This window comes from Bemisia tabaci, chromosome 7 (assembly GCF_918797505.1).
Source record: "Bemisia tabaci chromosome 7, PGI_BMITA_v3".
Classification (NCBI taxonomy): domain Eukaryota; kingdom Metazoa; phylum Arthropoda; class Insecta; order Hemiptera; family Aleyrodidae; genus Bemisia; species Bemisia tabaci.
In genome coordinates, this window is record NC_092799.1 from 40,793,090 (window position 1) to 40,811,985 (window position 18,896).

The window sequence follows — 18,896 nt, forward strand, 5'->3', positions numbered from 1 at the left end:
GAGGAGCTTTTGGAGCCAGCCCCCTTCAAACGCAACCAATGTCTGCATTCAATCAAAAATACGCTATGGTTTCAACTCGTATCTTCATGAGACCATGTCAATAATTTAAGTCGAAAAATGCGTTTTTCAGTTTACAACGATGTATGTCTCCTCTCATGTTTTATTGTTTTAAATGAAGCCCAGAGAAAAGTTTCTATTCAGATTTTCTGTGAATTTTCTTCACTTATTTAAAAAAATTCAAATAAAATTGTAAAGAAAAATGTTAATTAGTTTCCCTCAAGGGAAACGAAATATAATCTAAAAGTTTTAAATGTTGGAATTGATAGCATATTTTGCATTTAGCCATTGATACCTCAAATCTTATTCCATCCACACTGAGGAGTCCTGTAGCATACTTGGCAACAAAACATGTTGATTTGTGTACAGTAAGCGCAAAGTGGTAGACAAGTGGCTTCATCCCTGGTATTGAAAGGGCTTTTTTCCAATTAGAATCATTTTCAGATGAAGTGATATTTTCAATGATTTATTGGTAGTGCAAATAAAATAATGGAGGGAATATTAGGTTGATGAATCGGATTACTCTTTGTAACAGGGTACTACTATCTCTGGCTCTTCCAGAGAAGCACCCATCTAAATCCGGAAACTCATGGCAGATACGTTGTTTCAAAAATGGGTCAGAAATAGTGTGTGATTCCTTATTGCAAAATATAGTTCATTTGATGATCCCTGAACCAATTTTTTTGACACGGAGGCAACTGAATTGAATTTTTTATGCCTACTTAGGGTATCATCCGGTTAGAAATGCCTAGAGAGTCCAGGGCCCAGATTTTGTCAGCATTTTAAACAGAAATGCAACAGCCGTTGATGAGTCCAAGCCGTACCACTGGCCAATCAGAGGCACTTGGTTTGGACCTAAGTGTAGTCCGGACTTTAGGCACCTTGAGAGGGACTGACAAAATTCTGCCCCAGGGAAAATGCAGGAAATGTACAAATGAACAAGAATTTCTTACATTACATTAGTGAGTGGAAGGAGTTTTTCAGAGAGTTATACAATAAACAACTCTAAGTGTGCAAAATAATAAAAGATAGGAACGAAGTCCTTAGGGCAGCCATGTTGCAAGTGTTACTTCAGAGAGTTCAGTTACTAGCCGTAAAAATAAACTCAAAATATTTTGAATTTTTCTTTGAGCGGGTGTATTTAACTTATTTCAATACTGAGGAAAAATTCCAAAAATGTTTTTCAAAAACATTAGTAGATATCCTGTCATTAAATACAAAGTATCAGAAGTTAATTCTCATCCAAAGCAAGTAGCTGCAATCCTGCAGAACTTTCGCATTTTCTTGTCTCTTCCATTACACTGGAAGCACAGGGTAGCCACAGTCAAGAAAAACCAAGAAAACCGGAAAAAGTCAGAGAAGAAATGGATCAGTTAAAATCTGGAAAAAACTGTGTCGACAGAGATGCCAAATTTTCAAGTGTTGCATCATGCGCTTTGGCCTGTTTCCCGGCTGAATCAGAAAATCTTAAAAGAATCACTTTGATCAGCTCATGTTGTCCCAAAAGCCGGGAAATTTATTTCAATCAGTCGGGGAATCTAAATTATAAATTTCTGTGCATGCATGTTTCTTGGCATGTGTAAAATATTTTTGAGTATGGTTTGAAAATAGGAATTTTGTTTGAAGAAAAAGAGGCAAAGTTAGGCTAAGGTTAAAACAGAGGGTTTATGGAATGAAGGCTCAAAGTGTTATGTAGTCCAATTCATGAAGAGACATTCAGCAAACTTACATATAAAGTGCAAACTCAACGATAAAACATAAGCTCGTAGAAACTAAATTCAAAACAATCCATTCAAACACGAATTCTTTCAATTTCAATATTTTTTTCGAGGACTAAAACCAATACAGACAGGTGAACTTAAGATTACAAGATACTACTTTATATCCATCATTCTTGGATGATAAACTTTGCAAGCATTTTACTCTCCTTAATTGAACATTATAGAGACCTTGTCCCCACAGGCAGTCTTCGGGAGATCTATTGCAACCTTGAATCGTGTGAGATAAACTTCTTACATTTTTCACTGTTACTGTCTCCACAGGACAGGGCTCTCATCTTCTTAGGACATGCATACAATTAAACTTTAAACAAATTGTTTGAAATGTAGGTCAGACATAGAATAAAATTTAATTATTAGTAAAGCTGATCGAATGTAAGAAAAGCAAGCAAACAAACAATCAAGTGAAGAACAAAATGGCACACAATTTTTGCTTCTTCTGTTTCTCTCAGTCTTTCTGGAACAGCGATAAATCAAGGGAAAACGTCCTGTGGAGAAGAGGCTTATTCATCTAAATTAGCTTTTTTAAAATAACGCTGAAGGCGCAAAAAATTCTTCCGAACTGAACCAGCACATTAATCCCGTTTATGATTCCAGACTTTGGAATTCAAGTTAGAGCCTTAGGAGTCATCTTGGCGAATGACTGGCATTTCTAGAAACCCTTAGCTTTACTTATCTTTAAGGGGTTAAGATGAAAGTCGTACATTAGTTTTCAAACTGACTGACGCATGGCAGTGATACCATCACATTCAAACTTTTCTATCTAACCTGCCCTCCAGCAAAATCTCGGGTACTTCGGACCACTTCACTACTTTGGACTATACCTTTCACTTTTGCAAAGAAAATAGGGAAACATCTACTTTTGACTTGCAATTTTGAAGTCCCAAATTACGCAGAAATTCCAATTTCCTGAATGCTAAGCACACTCAGAAGGCAACAGCATAGTTTATCTTGAGTACTGCTCCAAGCATCACTTAGCAATTTTGTGTTTTCGCAAATAACAAAACAAGGGGATCTATACAGTACCATCTCAGGATTCTTTAGGGCAAATACCCTCAATTCAAAAAACTGAATCAACAATAATGGTTGCATTAGGATTCTGCGAGCTAATTAAATTTTTTCAGCCAATTTAGAAAACCAATCTAGCAATGAACATTATTGGTTCAAGTGACAGTGATATCGTAGCTTCACAAATTCACTTTGAAGTAAATTGAAAAAATTATTTGTTAAACAAAGTATTATGCAAAACAAATCATGGTTACAGATTGAGGATCAAGATTACGAATTAGGAGAATGCATTAACGCTAAGAACAACAAAACTTCAAAACAAATTACACACCGGGTCGCAAATAAGACAAGCTTACCTATTCACTCAGTACCGGCAACAGGGACCCATTGGAACAAAATAAAATTGCATTAAATTTATGTGGGAAAAATAAAACTTCAAAACTGAATGCCCTTCATTCACAATATCACTGACTCAAAAGATATCGGAAGTTTCATCACACAAAATTTGTGGTTTTTTTTCTTTAATCTTCTAAACCACATGTTTTGGTGTCTGATAAAGCGCAGCATCACCAAAGACATCCCGTCCCTCCATTCCTTAGTACGTTATATAATTTAAGGAGAGCCCCAGCCCTTAGTTTTAAGATAGTCTTTCCCTAAAATATTATATGTACTCCAGTTATTTGGTGTTTTTTTTTTTTTTTGAGAGCGTAACTATTTTTGCCCATCAGATTTCTTACTCAAGGATGGTCCTAGAATCTAAAGGATTACCTATGCGCACAATACAAGAAACCTGGCGGCGGCTAAATTTCAATGATTTTTGATATGATGTTCTAGATGGCCTTTTGAGCACAATAATCTTTTAAGATCAAAACTTTCTATGTGTCTATCTTGAGACAAGCAGAGCTTATAAGTAAATTTTTTAACATTTATAAATGCAATATCTGGTGGAGATGTTGCCACATCTTATTGGTAATTGAGGAAAATTCTTGTTTCTGCACAGGCCGAGAGGGCAACGCAGATGAAAAGAATCCAATTCCTCTGAGCAATGAGAGCGTGCAGCCGGAACTTTTCAGCCCTATTTTTCTCAGGATTGCCGTAGAAAATTTGATTTTAAAAGCTCATTGTGCTCAAGAGACCACGATGAACATCTTACCAAATAATATCGAAATTTGGCCGGCGCAGAATTTATGGGTACTGTGAGCGCAGTCCTTTTAAATGGATAAAGATAATACATTGCTGGATTCACTTGAGGGAAGTTATGATACCACTTTCCATTTTAAAATATGAACTACAAAAGCAGATGGCACAAAGCAGTGTTTAAACTCTAGGAAAACTTAGCTAAGGACAAAGCTTCATTTTAGATCTCCTCTTCCATATAAATACAATCATCTTCATGGTGATGCAATTTTTAGAGTAACATACTTAGCTACACCCAAACCCACTCCAACTATGGCATCTTTTCCTGGGAATGGATTGGGTAAGGCTTACTTTGGCAACTGATCGTTCAATTGAAGTATTCAGGAAGAGAACGAATAAAAAAATGATGGAGGACAGGTTACTGACCAGCAAACCTACCTCTTGAATCTAAGAAATGATGATCGTCGAGGAAGAGGCTTAGGAGTCCGATCGCTTGCGTGAAAAGGAGAAGAAGAAACTAAATAATATGCGCAGTGATCATTTGAAAACCCGCAACCTTCCCCAGTAAACAACTTGTCACTATTTTGAGCACTGCAAGATCATTTTGTGCACAGACAGAGAGCAGAGAGACACAGACAGACAGACAGAGCTATAGTTTGACAATTTCAGGCGATAAAGTTTGACTGAAAGAGATTTTATTCTGAAGTCTAGTCGCTACAAAGTCTGTTTCATTTTTTTCTTCTGCCTTAAATTTCTCTCAGTTATCACTTATCAATTTAAAGATGAAAATAACAGAAATACTTACAATTCCAAATTATGTAGAGATGAGTGAGGACAAGTGCGGTCAGTCTTAACATGACACTGTTTGTGGCATTTTAACCCACAGTCTCTACATTCATAACCTTGCTTGCCGATTCTTCTGGGAAGGAATTTATTACAAACTTCACATATCGTGCCACTGAAATAAGAGCGTGAAATATGTTACCATTCAACTTGATAAAATTACGATAGTACTATAAATGATAACCAATAGTAAACAAGGGCCAAATTGGGCATTAAAATCAACCTACAGTACTTACACATCAAGCAAATAACTAGGGCCCCGTTTTACGCACATTTTCTTCCTCTTCATTGTATTCTACGTAAAATCTTGATAAGGCAATTATATCAAGGTACTTGATTTTGTGACCTGTTTTGAAGTACTCTCTTCTTGTTTAATTATTCAACTTCTTTTTAATATAATAAGAGCACCATTTAAATGATGTAATAATCAAGGTCCCTTTAATCTTTTCGGAAAAAAAGTCTTTCATTATGAACTATACCAAAATTTGCTTAGGGCTTCATTTGATTCCAGTAGACTCTGGTTTTATTTTGAGCATAGTGTGAATTTTCTTAGACAAAACCCACTATTTTCGGAACTTATGCGTTGAATTTGGAATGTTTAGTGCATCCATGGTATTCTATGTGAAATTTCAATGAGGAAATTATAACATGCCGTTTGATTTTGTTCCCTGTTTTGTAGTCCTTCCCTTTTGTTTAATTATTAAATTTCTTTTGAATAAGTGCTAATGATGTAATCATCAATAGGACCCAAGATCATCAGAAAATGATATTACAAAGGATCATTAAGTACCAATGCTTACCTCGGTAAATGTTTTGCTACGAAAGTATGGTCATTGAAAATATGGAGTTTGGTGCCTTTTTTCCTCCATCTACCCCTGTGTGCGATAGATATAGGTACCATGTAATGTCTGGAAAATAAAGGAAGATGAATGGCGTTAACAGAGATGTATCACGATGTGAGGAACTGAGAGAGTAAATTACTTTTAAGAATCAGATATTGCTGATATTTTTCAAAAAAGATAATGATTATGAGACCAACTCTTCTCTCTTAAAATTATGAGTACAAAGAAAGGAATTCCTCCTATATGGAATATTAATAGCTATAGCGTAACTCAGATTGCAACATTGTAAGTCTCTGCTCATATTTTATTTTATTTAAAGAACACTAGTTAACAGTTTCTACTAAAGTAAGTAGCTAAGACCCTCCGTTATGACCTCAACTTTGAGAGCTTTTTATGAGCTTTGTAGTTCGTTTTAGAGAGAATCTGTCACATCATTGTGTTCCTCGGAAAATTGTATAAAAGGAAAAGTACTTCAATTTCAAATTTAGAGACATGTAAGAGCTCAATTTCACCACAGAAATATTTGAATAACTTGGACCTACTTTTTTTCTCCATTTTCGAGGGTTTCCAAGACGAGTGTGGATGCTTCATTAACATACGTCCGTTGAGAGGCACCACTAATCCCTGATGCTTCACTAAAACTAGATCGAGCTGAGCCGTCTCGTTGTAAAGGTGGTACTAAAAGGTATCCTAAAAAAAAGAAGCCTTGGTTAAAACTTTGAATGCACAATGTTGAAGCACAGGTAATTTTTAACTTGAAAATCGTACCTAAAATTTAAGTTCTGTTAGTCAAAAGTATTTTGGTTTTAAAGTCGAATTAAAGGTTGTGTACTTCACTCAAACAAATGAATGAAAGAAAAGTAAAAAAAGATAGATGGTATGAAGCTTTTTCACCTTTGACTTGAAGTTGACTTTAAATGAGTCAGAAAAATTTAATTTATCGTACAGTTATTCTGCGTCTCTGTCATACCAGTAGTGTACAGAAAAGCCCATAATAATGATACACACAATCAAGTCGTCTGAAACCTTAAGTCCTAGAGGTGAAGTTAACAATATTTCCAGGGAGAGCAAAATTTTTCAACCGTTTCATTATTTCTCAGTTGCAGTTTTCGGAACAGCAATTTTTTCTACTACAAATTTTTTCACACGAAGAAATAAGGCCGACTTCGAGCAGGAGACTAAAATTGAATGTATTTTGTGCTGTTATGCAAAAAAAAAAAAAATTGAATTCGATTAGCACCGAGGGAAATCGTGTTCTGAGAACTGTGTGTAAAAACAGTAGATTTTTCAAATCTCAATGTCTGGGAAGGAAATTTCAGTAGAGTTTGGACAGATTTAACCCAATTCACAAGGCCCAATTTCAGTTCATGTTTTATTTTTGGCAGAAAGCTTAACAAAATATCGCCTTGAAATGGATTTCCCTTCGATTATACAGAATATACACACAAAATTTCATGGCGGAATGTCGCTTCGTTTATGGATTAAAACACAAGAGGAAATTAGGAGACATCTGATGTAGTTACGTGAATTCAAGTTTAATTTATTTGATGTTGAGGTTTCACTGATGCTAAAATGCAAAGCAAATACACGAACTTCATGGATAGTTTTCACTGATGTTCAGTACAGTGAGATGAAAAATGTATAAACATTCTCAAATATTACGATATGTGTATGCACTCTATTTGCAGAATAGGGATACTTTCCATTACTGGAAAAAAATCTATTCAATTTCAAATGACATTACAATCAGGAAAAATTTACAGTAAAAAGGAAGTCATACAGTGTGATGGGTGAGCAGCAGAGGTGCAGAAAATTCTTACACTCTGAACTCGAGAGTAGTGTAAAAGGAGTCATGATTAATTGAATCAGAGGGTGTGAAAAAGCACTTCTCAGAGATCTTAGAAAAACGTAAGGTATTAATGTTTAACAAATCTGACTCAAAATATGAAGGACTGTTACAAATGATGAGGAAGTATCTGAGAATGTCTCCATTTAACATCAAAAGTAGTAATCAAAGAAGAAAAATATCTTAACGAAGAATAAACATGGCCACAAATGAGGTAGGTAGTAAAATCTAAGAGTACTAATCCTTTGAAGCTATAACTTCATTCTCATGACAAAAGTTTCTGGTGAACTTAGAAATAGATAACTTAGGAAATAAACATTATTAGATTGCCAATTGCGCTAAGCGATTTTAATAATTTTGGAGTGGTAATAAGAGTTTTCTGCATCACTGTAAGAGAACCTTTAAATAGGGATCAAACTTACCGAAATATTTAGGAAAGAAATAATTTGGCAGGAATCAACAATAGGAGGCATCACGCAGGAAGAATAATTAAACCAAAAACAAAAGATTACAACATCTATTAGCACAAAAGTTACGAAAAAAGTATAGAAAACATAATAGGGTGAGAAGGTGGTGAAAATTAATAAAGATAAATGTTATGAGATCAGACTATAAAGTGATTAAATGAGATTATAGAATTGCAATTGAATTCCATTATAGGTAACTGAGGTCGATCAAGTGTTGAGGGTATAACCATCATATTAAGAGTGCTACATGAAAGGGAGAAGTAAAGATGATAAAATGAGGTTCAAAAGAAGTTTCTATGCAAATCCGTTAGGTATATAAATAACGGAGCAATTATTTTAGGCTGTTAGTTTTGAATGGAACAAGAGCAAAAATGACAAGAATCTGTAATTAATGATCCTTGTTGAAATTTACAATGTACAGGACAGTATTCAATGATGCCTTTGCTTCAATACACCTAATTATATACATTCCTAAGGAGAAGAGGGTCAAGGTCCTAGGGGAGGGTGGCTAAGAGGTGCCCCTTACGTACCTGACAATGGAAGGGAAGTCGAACCTGACAGGCTAAAATTAGCATAACCCATTTATAGGAGACTTTCAATAAAAAATTGTGTGAAGTACTAATTTTTTTTACCCAGAACTAGTGTAATTATTAAGCCTCTGTGATCAACTGTCAGGAGGGAACTGAAAAAATTACTATCGAGGTCTGATTGAATGCTGTGCTAGGCCTGATATTGACCTTAAAGCTTGCTAAGTTTAATTAGACCAGACCTCACATCATAATCAGTACTAATTTCATTCTTCTCCAACAAAAAGTAAAACACTTTTTCACAGACCCCTTAGCTTTACAGCATTCTGTATCACATTTTATTACGAAAAATTTAAAAATAAAAATTAATTACAACCTGAGAAGTGAGGACCCACAAAAAGTTAAGGGGGGTTCATCAGTACTTAACAGGTACTTGAAATTGATGAGGGGGAAGGAGAAGGGGTCAAAAAATTGAGAGAAAAAAAACCCTGACATCAACTATGAACAGACATTGAGAGAGAGGTTTTCGTATTGATCATTATTGTAAACACTTTCATATTTTCTAATGATGTTCAACAGAGTATTTTACTTCTTTCAATGCAAATGAGAGAGTATGTCTGCCATGAAATGATTCTATAACTATAAAATTTTGTTGCATTTTGGGGCAAATTAAAAACACCACATTATTGTTTCACTTTCCCTGACGCCAAACAAAAATTCAAGGTATACTGAGGAGACACAAAAAAGAATCAGATGTAAGAATTGCGTTCAACGCAAACTTCCTTCAAATGCTCGCAAATTTCCTGGTGTTACAGTCAGTTATGCTCTTTTTTTCAGAGTAGATTCTCTTTGAGAAATATTGATCCTTGGAATTTTTTAAGAAATTCTCTTGCACTTCAGCGTACATTTTTAGCAAGTTATAAGCAACTGACCATAGACTGATTTGAATTACATCCAAATTAGAAACAACTGAGGCCATTGTTTGAACATGCATGATTAGATTGAGAGTTTTATTACAAATGTTAGAACAATGAAACAATGATAGTAGAACAAACCTAATGAGTGAACAGAAGGGTCCCGTGATCTGTCGGCAGAGCAGACCGACTGAATCCAGTATCACTTAACCCTGATTCTTCAGTTTGTTCAGCACCTGGGTCTACTGACTTTGATCTTCCTTTTGATCGGTTAAGACGTCGCCTGATAGTTCCAAAGAAATCTCTTCTCCGCCTTGTGCGGCCTCTTTCAGCTGTAAAGTTGAAAGAACGCATAACAGTTTAATTGAAATAATGTTCCTGCTGTAATTCAAATGTAAAAATAGGAAATCCTTTCTTCAACTGACTTTTCACCCTTCTTTGGGTAGCCCCCTCACTTGGGGATCCAAGTTTCCTGGCAGCGGGGAAAAAGAATTCCTGGGAGCATTCTCAAAAGACCTGCGAAGAGTAATTTGATACTCTGTAAGTCTGCATGTGTATCTTACTCTATCTAACTTTTTCAGGAAAGTAGATCGATAGATAAGAGTGGGTGCTTTGTGACTTACACCAGTGATAAATGTATCATTTGGAACGTTATCACATGAGCTTTTGTTCTGAATCAAAGTGTAAGTGTCGATTTAAGAATAGCTAAAGATAAAAATTTCAAGTTATGGAGATTCGAAATGATATTTTTTAGGAATATTTGCACTTATTATCATGAAAACCCCTAACAGAACATGCAACTGCTCTGTGCTTTTTTGCCTCTTCGGATATATCTGTGCAATACATTGCATTATTATAAAAAGAGAGCCGTTCCCGCTACCTCCTCAGCGATTTTTCAAAAAGAAATTAATCCTCTGGATTTTGACTTTTTTCACGAGTAGAAATGATCCTCATAATACGAACTAAAAAAAATCACTAACTTTCTGTATGAATCCTCAAAAAATTATGGATTATTTTTTGTCGAGAACTGGCAGATGTCCTGCAATGCAGTTTAGCGATGGTCAGATGATACAATATCTTATGAAATGTTGGATGAAAAAAGTTAAGTTATGATGAATAAATATGAGAAAATTTCAATTTAGAGCCAATCCAGTCTAACCTTCAGGGCTTGAAGCTTGTTGAATCGCCGTGCTAATGTCTGTCCCACTGCCATTCACTGTTGGTTTGCCTTCCTGCCCAATGAACTGTGCTGAAGGAGATGGCTCCATTCCTGACTGTAAAAATAACCATTTTATAAATTCAAGTTTTAGCTGATAGTGCGTACTTACTTTCTTGCCAAGTAAGTTTGACTTGATATCATCAATACCTTCGATTTTTTCTCAACGCTTGTAAAAAGGGGTATGAGTTGGTTTTTTTCCCAGAGGAAGGAATGTAACTCCATTGCAAGGCAGAAAACGTAAAAAAGGAGTTAAGTACATTGTCAGTTTTATGTAATCTAAGGAATCACCCATTGGAACTTTTCTTCATGGATTTTATCATTACCCAGCTATTTTTTATTATTAGTAAATCACGGCATCCGCAAATGCAGTTGAAAAACTCCCCGCCACAAAAATGACACCAATCTAGGTGGCAATAGAGCATGTAGTCAACAGGAGCTTCACTTTTACTATGGCTACATCTCTCAAAAAACGAAAAAATAGAGAAGCTTTGGTTTCTGATTCCAAGAGAGCACAGAGAGACCAGTTTCAGACTCATTGGCAATCATCAGTCCCGTGTATCTCTCTCCACATCATGGCTAAAAGCACCACCCTCCGGCTATGATTTCAAAAGAGAGTGTAAGAGTTAGAGACAGAACATTGATTTACAACTTGCAAATTTATGTAGAACATGCTTCTGCGCCATGCACAATTTTCAAAAATATTTACAATCAACACAGCTTGCTCTAACGAAGAAACACATCCATACTAAAAGGCCAATTTCTCACCAAAAGTCTCATCAAATCTCATTGAAATCTTGTTGTCTCCTCTCATATTTACTTAATTGCTTGCGAAGTTGCTTCCATGTCTATGCAAGATCACTCAATTTTCTCTTAAGGCAAAAAATCGATGGAAAACTTAACGGAATTGAAAAAGTAACATTCACATGGATGATTATCAATTTCAATCCTCTTCTTCTTTTTCTTGTATTATCATGACTTTTAAAGATTGAAGATCTGACCTATATTGAAACTTTTAAAATAAACTCTATCGTTGAGTTGTCAATTGCAGAATCTTATTTTTCATCGATTTCAAGTCTTTCATAAAATTTATTAGATAAAAAATGGTTAGAATTTTACCATCCATAAAAAAATAAGTACCCTAGGCACACTGCCCCCCCCCCCCCCAAAAAAAAATGAAATAAGTAAAATAGGTAGCAATTTCTTTTACCATGAAATTGCAATATGTTTACATAATTTGGGTAAAATATGCTAATTTTAAACCAATAGTAAAATAAGTTCCATGCGTTAGGAAGATAAGCAATTCGCAATGCACGGAAAGGACACTTATTTCAATTTTATCGCAATTAATTTCAATAAGAAGAACCGTTTCTAATGGAAAAAGGCAATATGCACAATGCTCCGGTTCAGTAGCAATCATTTTACCATGTAATCGCAATTCATTGCAACCTATACTACTTGGGCAGTCTAGCTAAAAAAAGCATAGCATTAAAATTGAATTACTAAATGGCTCAATTTGAAAGCTTTTTGGGAGATGGGAGCAAATTAGTAAGTAAAGCATTAGTCGAATCAATGGGAAAGCTATGAAAGGATCATGCATAGATATCAGTTTCAGGCAAGATGCAGATGAAAAATTCCTGACAGATTTATAATTGATGTTTGAAAAGAAAATAGTGTAGGAAAGAAATTTTATAGCTAGGACTAAAAAATTACAGATGAATACTCCTCACCACATGACTGAGACCATCCACCGGCAAAAGGGCCTCAGAGAGTGGAGAGAATTAATAAAAAGAGTGATTTCCATTAATTTTGATAGAAATTTGGTCTCCTATATTCTACGTGAAAGTAACTCCCTTTTTCTATGGAGCGAATTCTCTTTATCCACGGAATAATTTGCAAGTGATTTGGTTCATTTTTAGAACAATACAGCATGTAAAACTGCGCTTGAATCTTAAGTTGTTGAGCCCTGAATTTGGCAGATGAAATTACTCTTTCTGAAACTACTTTTTGAATTGCGAAAGTCAAACAGTCATATCTTTAGTTAAATTTCGACATTATTTGGTGCATTATTGACCTGAAATGCTTGTAAAATGATAAACGGTAACATAGTCTGAATTTTGCATTTTTTGGCACTGACATTTCTTTAACAGTGAACGGTCTCTAAAATGCAATGTATTAGTCATTAGGCATGCTGCAAATTTACTCTTCACCACAAATAAAAGGTATTTGAGTAAATTAGAAACTATTCAGAATAAAAAATGAAAAAATGGGTAGGTAAAACAAGGCTAAAATATTAAGACTTTTAAAGACAGCATGTTTCGAGTCGTTGCAAGCTTATTTTCAGCAACAAAAATAATCAAAATGAAAGGGAAATTATCCGGTGACCTAATGCCAGTTGTTATGATACAACCACAGAGTGGTGGTATCAAGTCACCACTCAATTTTTATTAAATTTGATTGTTGTTGCAGCTGAAAATGAGCCTGTGACGACTCAAAACGTCTTGCGTTTTCAGTGTTTTAATATTTGAGCCTTGCGTTACCCATTTTTTCATTTTTTCTTCTGTCGTGTTCATATTTTTGGGGTACGTAATTTGTGCATAAAAGTAAACAAGAACGATGCGTAGAATAAACTGTATCCTAAACGTTCACTAATGTGCCAACTACCAAGGAACTTTACAAAGACTCAATAGCCATCCACCGATACTAATATCCAGCCACCCTGACATTACACATTGACAGAACTTCATTAAAATTGTTACCGGTTCTACTTTCGAGTCAGTAGAGCATGTTTCAATTTTACTGTCTGACTCGGCCAGCTCTATCCATTCGCCTTTCTCGTTTTTCTTCACCTGGAGCCAAGAAAAACTGTTTATTTTCTTTTTTGAACAGCAAATTTAGACAGAGAGAACGATGCAAAAATATGTGGGGATTTTAAAAAAATTCATAAGTACAAAGAAACCAATTATGTACTTAATTACCGTTAGAATCAACTAAAATGAGGTATTAAAAAATCTGTTTAATGTAAAGAGAAATTTGCGTTAGTCACTTCACATTACTTAATTGAATCATCTTGAAAAACTTTGTTTACCTCCCCATCTCCTAAAAACTATAGAGATGGTGTTGAGAGTCCCTATCTATCAGAATGAAGTATTGTAGAGCATCAGTTATTCTAGGATGCACCCTTAATTTGATTCGGGGATGAAATTTTGAGGGAAATGGAAGGAGATAAATTTAAGATTATTGCGTACAAATTACTGCTGACATCAATGGTCATACAAATCCTAGGATTGCGTTAGGAAGCTACAGTAGCAGAAGTTAAACAAAACCCAGAACTAACTAAATCAAGAGGTAAATATTCAGAGAGCTACAAGCCTAAATACAAGATAAAATTGGGGTGAGAGAACTCGGGTTGCTGTCACTCACAAAAGAAGAAAATAAACCAAAGAGAAAAATTTGTGGGTTTCATGCTAAAACCATCGTACCTGAATGTAGTGAGGTGGTAATTGCTGATGAAAGGTTGCATTCCGGAGGCAAGACAAAAAATCAGGCGGGAGCAATGAAACACAGGGAAAAAAATGCATCAAACATCAACGATTTTCTCAAAATGGTGCTTGAGACCACTACTAGTTCTGTTCCTTTACAACTTAAATCACCTAACTTTGACATCCTTGAGAGGGAACCACTTAAGAATGAAAATGTTTTCGACAATATTTATATTCTCTCGCTATAATGACACTCATTATAACGAAAATCTCTCTTTTGCAAAGGAATCGCCCGGTCCCTTGCCGGTTTTTTATAGCGAGAGAGTAGTGTATTTCTGAATTGAACTTCTAAAAAAATGTGATTTTCATAAGGATGACAATTTTTGGATAATTTAAGTGTTTTTCTTCCTGAGCAAAAAAATCATTTCAAATATAAAACATATAATGTCCTCAAAATCAGGAAACGAGTCAAACAAGGATTATCAAATGTTTTCAAAGGACTTAATCGAAAATCGGCTATCATAGCGACAAAAATTCAAATTTTGCGAACTTTTCAACCTTAACACATATTTTTAAGGTTGATAAAGAACCTAATTCTGTCAAAATCAGGCAAGGTTGCTGCAAATCAAATCAACTTTGGAAAATCACTTCTCTGCTCCAAATTGTTTTTCTGTCATAAAATTGGACTTGTTTTAAAGCTTAGACAGTCTACTTTAATGTACATTTGGTTTTGCTCTTCTTCATGTAATCCATAATCTGTCATACTCAAAAATCTATAAAATTGAAAATTTGAGCCGTGATAACGCTTGAAAGTGGGTTTGGTTTTCAACATTGATCAATTTAATTCATATTGATATTCTTTTCCAAGGTTCCAATGGACAAAGATGATTTACTTAAGCTTGTGCAGAAGCTAAGAAAGTGGTTCTCAGATAGTTTACACCGATTATCTCTAATCGAAACAATTTAGGATAAATAAACTGGCCATCAAAACAATCCTCGTAGTTCAAAAATATATTTTTTAAAAAAATGAAGAAAATCAAAGACAAAATTACTTAAAGTCCAAAAGCACACACTTTAGGACATAAAATTTTGGGGAATAAAAACAAGGGAAATGTCTAAAATAAAGGTACATTAAAATGGAAAAACTTACCCTCTGAACGCTATGAATTATGAGGGTGCTTTTGTTCGGTCCAGTATTGTTCTGTTGGTTTATCCTATTTCGCATTCCTATGTCTTTTAGAGCTGACTCTGTCACCCCATTTGACAGGTGATCTATAAAAGAAATGGTCAAATTAATTAATTTTTTCCTCTTACCTTTTTTGGTTCCTGACAAAAAAATATTTCATGATACAGTAGAATTAGCTTTCTAGGAGAAAAGAGAGGAGGGGTTTCATTGCAAGAATTAAAATTTTTGATTCTGCTTACCGTGGTTAGAACTTTGGTACACGGTTTTTGTTGTTGTGGTCATTTTACCCATGGAAGACACTGAGTTGAGAGTTTCTTTCAACTTGTACGGTTGAGCATTGGGGAGTGGTATTTCAGATCCCTCTGTGAAATTAAACTGGAAATTAAAGAAAATAAAATATCAGAAAAACAAAATATTATGCTTCATTCACTACAACTGTGATGAATCTAGAACATTTTGAACTTTCCTCATTGTGCATAGTAAAATATTGTTCATTAAATGATGTGCTAGTGAAGTACATGCTATAACCATGGCAACTTCAGAGATACACACAGTAAAAGTAGGTTTATAACTGATTCAAAAGAGAGGTACTAAACCTGCAAGATCACAATGTTTTTTTCTGAGCCAATGGTGCTGAGGGAACACCATTTTCCATGTAGCTACCAACGAAGTGACCTGTTGGCTTTGGACCTTAATCTTGAAACTAGCAGCCCTGCTCTTAGTAGGGGTGTTCAAACGAATTCTTGCCGGAACACTTTCGATATCGTCTCTTATTGAAACTGACGCAGTACCGACAGTGGCGATGATATCGACAACAGCCGGCCTTATCAGATTTTTGAGAGCTCGCACTCAATGCATTGTTGCCCCGTGTGTCGGTTTATCAGATTGCCTGGCCCGGCGGCGCGTAAAATAGATGTACAAATGGCAACAGCTCATTTTCATCAGCTCCAAAAACTCTAATCGCTATCGGCATGAGCGCTCTTATCGTAACTTTTTCTTAACGGAACTGTTTCGGTAGCTTACCGACAACCGATAGAAAAGCCCTAGCTCTTAGCATGCAATAAGTTATTAAACAGCTCTGACTAAAAACTGACTCTTCGAGGCTAATTTTAATTATGTGATTGGTGTAGTAATTACCTCGACAGTTAAAGTCCCTGAAATTTTATCATCTTGATATGGTCTTGATTGGAGGGAAATTGTTTGCCTTTGAGCTGGGCTGATGAGCAATTCTTCCATTCCAACAATTCCCAAACCAAGGAATTTATCGTCAGTTCCACTTTTCGATCGACTGTAAATTTCGAATAGTAGTTCTGCAGTGCGGGGATTGATCTCACTGGAAAAAAATTTAAAGGATAAAACATGAAAAGGATGAAAGTAGAGTATTTTGGAAGCATTTGAACTTTGTGAAAAGTCGTAAGACCCAACTTACCTGAAGTCTCCATTCCTTCATCCGGCAGGAGATTTCCCACCTTCTTCCTCCAGCTCTGGTACTCTTATTCTAGGCGCAGGAAAATATTTTTGCCTCAAGTATGTAGGGGCAGCCTTGTTGAGTCATTCCTTCTATTAGAAACATCCTGATATCCTTTCTACTGAATTTATGGATTTATTCAAAATAAGTCTATTTGAGTTAAAATCATAAGAATATATTGTGATGAAGATGTTTATGCCAATAGTTCAATTACTGTTACATTACTTAGAATTTCAAAGACTTTTAAATTTCATTTTTATACAGTTACAAATTGTGAAAAACACACTAAGTATCTATAAAGTTACAGGAAACTTAGACCAAATCATAACAGATTCACTGTGTTTAGTTCTGTGGATCAAAACTGTTGAGTTTCATGAATTCAATTATTTGAAAAGGTACTCACAACAGAAAGTGCTCATCCCATTGAGGACTATTGGTTTCTTTCTTAATAGCAGTTTGATTTTTCTGAGGAGGCTCATCCATTTCAATGACGCAGTAAGTATCTGTGGTACCTGTGTAATTATTTAGAAAAAAAGTGAGAGGAAATATAAATCAGTTGATTATTGGAACCATATTTAGCTGCAAAGGCTATTCATGTAAAAAAAAAAGTTGAACTATCGGAAATTACTTAAAGTTTGAACCTGATGTTGTAGGGTAATAGGCTAATTTTGGAAGAAAAATTCACTTACTTTTCCAGATTTTCAAAATCAAATTCAAAATTTCCCCTGACTTCTTTTGAAAAAATCTCATTGAGTTACCCTGCATTAGATGTAGAAAGTACTTTTTAAAATTTTTACAGATAGTTCCGACAATTTCCAAGCTTTGTATTCAGCAGTAGTAGTGGGAAATTTAAGTACATGAAAATTGAAAAATCAGACAGTAGAGTCTTTTTTTTTTCGGTTCTACGTTTTCGAAAAAATTCCATGAATTTTTCAAAGTGGGTTGCCCACAAGGGACCGCTTGTGATCAATCCTAACTTTAGCCTCTACTGTTAGCACCACTTTGAAGCCACTGCAAAGGCTCTAAAATTTTGTCTTCCTTGGCATCTGGGGCTTTTGCAAAAACAGCTCTAACATACCTGACTCTAATTCCAGCTGAATGTAAACAAGAAGAAAAGAAAGGAGAGAAAAAATTACCTGCTGGGAGGCTGAGGTTTTGTGCCTTAACAACTTTGACGAGGAGCTTTCTGTCTCCTGACTTTGAAACAGGAGGTGGCTGAGGATATTTTGAAGACAACAACTGAAAAAACAACAACTATTGTAAATATATTTGAAACACAGAATGATTATAGAGAGCTATTCTCGAGGCTGAATGAAGAGGTAGGTATCGATTATAGAGAGCTATTCTCGAGGCTGAATGAAGAGGTAGGTATCGCTTCAAAAATAGAGGCAATACTTGTGAAGTCAACCGCCCGTGTCCTAAAAACCACAGGCTAGACTACAAGACTTACAGTGTACAGCGAATCACATAGCCGAACTATTGAAGGCGTTTCAAAGTTTAGGGACAAGATGACAGGAGCGAGGAGCCGCAGCCGCAGCTCTGCTTCTCACGAGCAGGGTTACAATTTTTCATGAAAAATCAAATCTTGAAATTTCGTGTGAAATATTTCATGAAATTTCAGGAAAAATGAAATATGTTGACAACAAATTTTCAAAATTAAAGTCAAAATTAAATGAAAGGAAATGGTTTCTGCTTTTTGGTATTTTTTAGAGCGTGTCGCATGCCCAGCTCCTGAAAATATGCTTCAAATTTTCCATATTTGTCACAACTTAGTGTAACTTCGTGAATTACTGCACGGACATTTCTTGAAATATTGCACAGAAATTTTCAATTTTTAATCTTTCATATTATTCATTTCACTTGTGCAGCCCTGCTCACGGCGCGCAATGATCTTTCAATATATTCAAGAATTTATCAGCGTAATTAGTCGGTGTTCTTCGTGCCGAACGACACAGATAACGTCTCTACGCGATGGTATACTAGTTATCTCATTTTGATTTTTTCATCCAAGGGGTTGTTTTGCGATTCCGTCGTAAATAAGAATGAAGTTGGAAAACCAACGGAGAAACAACGACTAAAGGAGCCTGAGCGTATTTTTCGAGCAGTACTGCCGTACTAAGGAAGA

General features: G+C 35.3%; 1 protein-coding gene across 1 annotated transcript in view; it reads right to left on the reverse strand.

Moving 5' to 3' along the window:
- LOC109032994 (uncharacterized) overlaps nucleotides 1-18,896 on the reverse strand; it is an 85,656-nt gene that overhangs the window by 2,919 nt on the left and 63,841 nt on the right. The window contains 13 exon segments of the mRNA XM_019045378.2: nucleotides 4,786-4,938; nucleotides 5,624-5,731; nucleotides 6,208-6,343; nucleotides 9,561-9,602; nucleotides 9,605-9,751; nucleotides 10,579-10,693; nucleotides 13,395-13,484; nucleotides 14,118-14,141; nucleotides 15,268-15,389; nucleotides 15,543-15,678; nucleotides 16,441-16,636; nucleotides 17,175-17,283; nucleotides 17,908-18,010. Coding sequence (XP_018900923.2) covers nucleotides 4,786-4,938; nucleotides 5,624-5,731; nucleotides 6,208-6,343; nucleotides 9,561-9,602; nucleotides 9,605-9,751; nucleotides 10,579-10,693; nucleotides 13,395-13,484; nucleotides 14,118-14,141; nucleotides 15,268-15,389; nucleotides 15,543-15,678; nucleotides 16,441-16,636; nucleotides 17,175-17,283; nucleotides 17,908-18,010 — 1,481 coding nt within the window.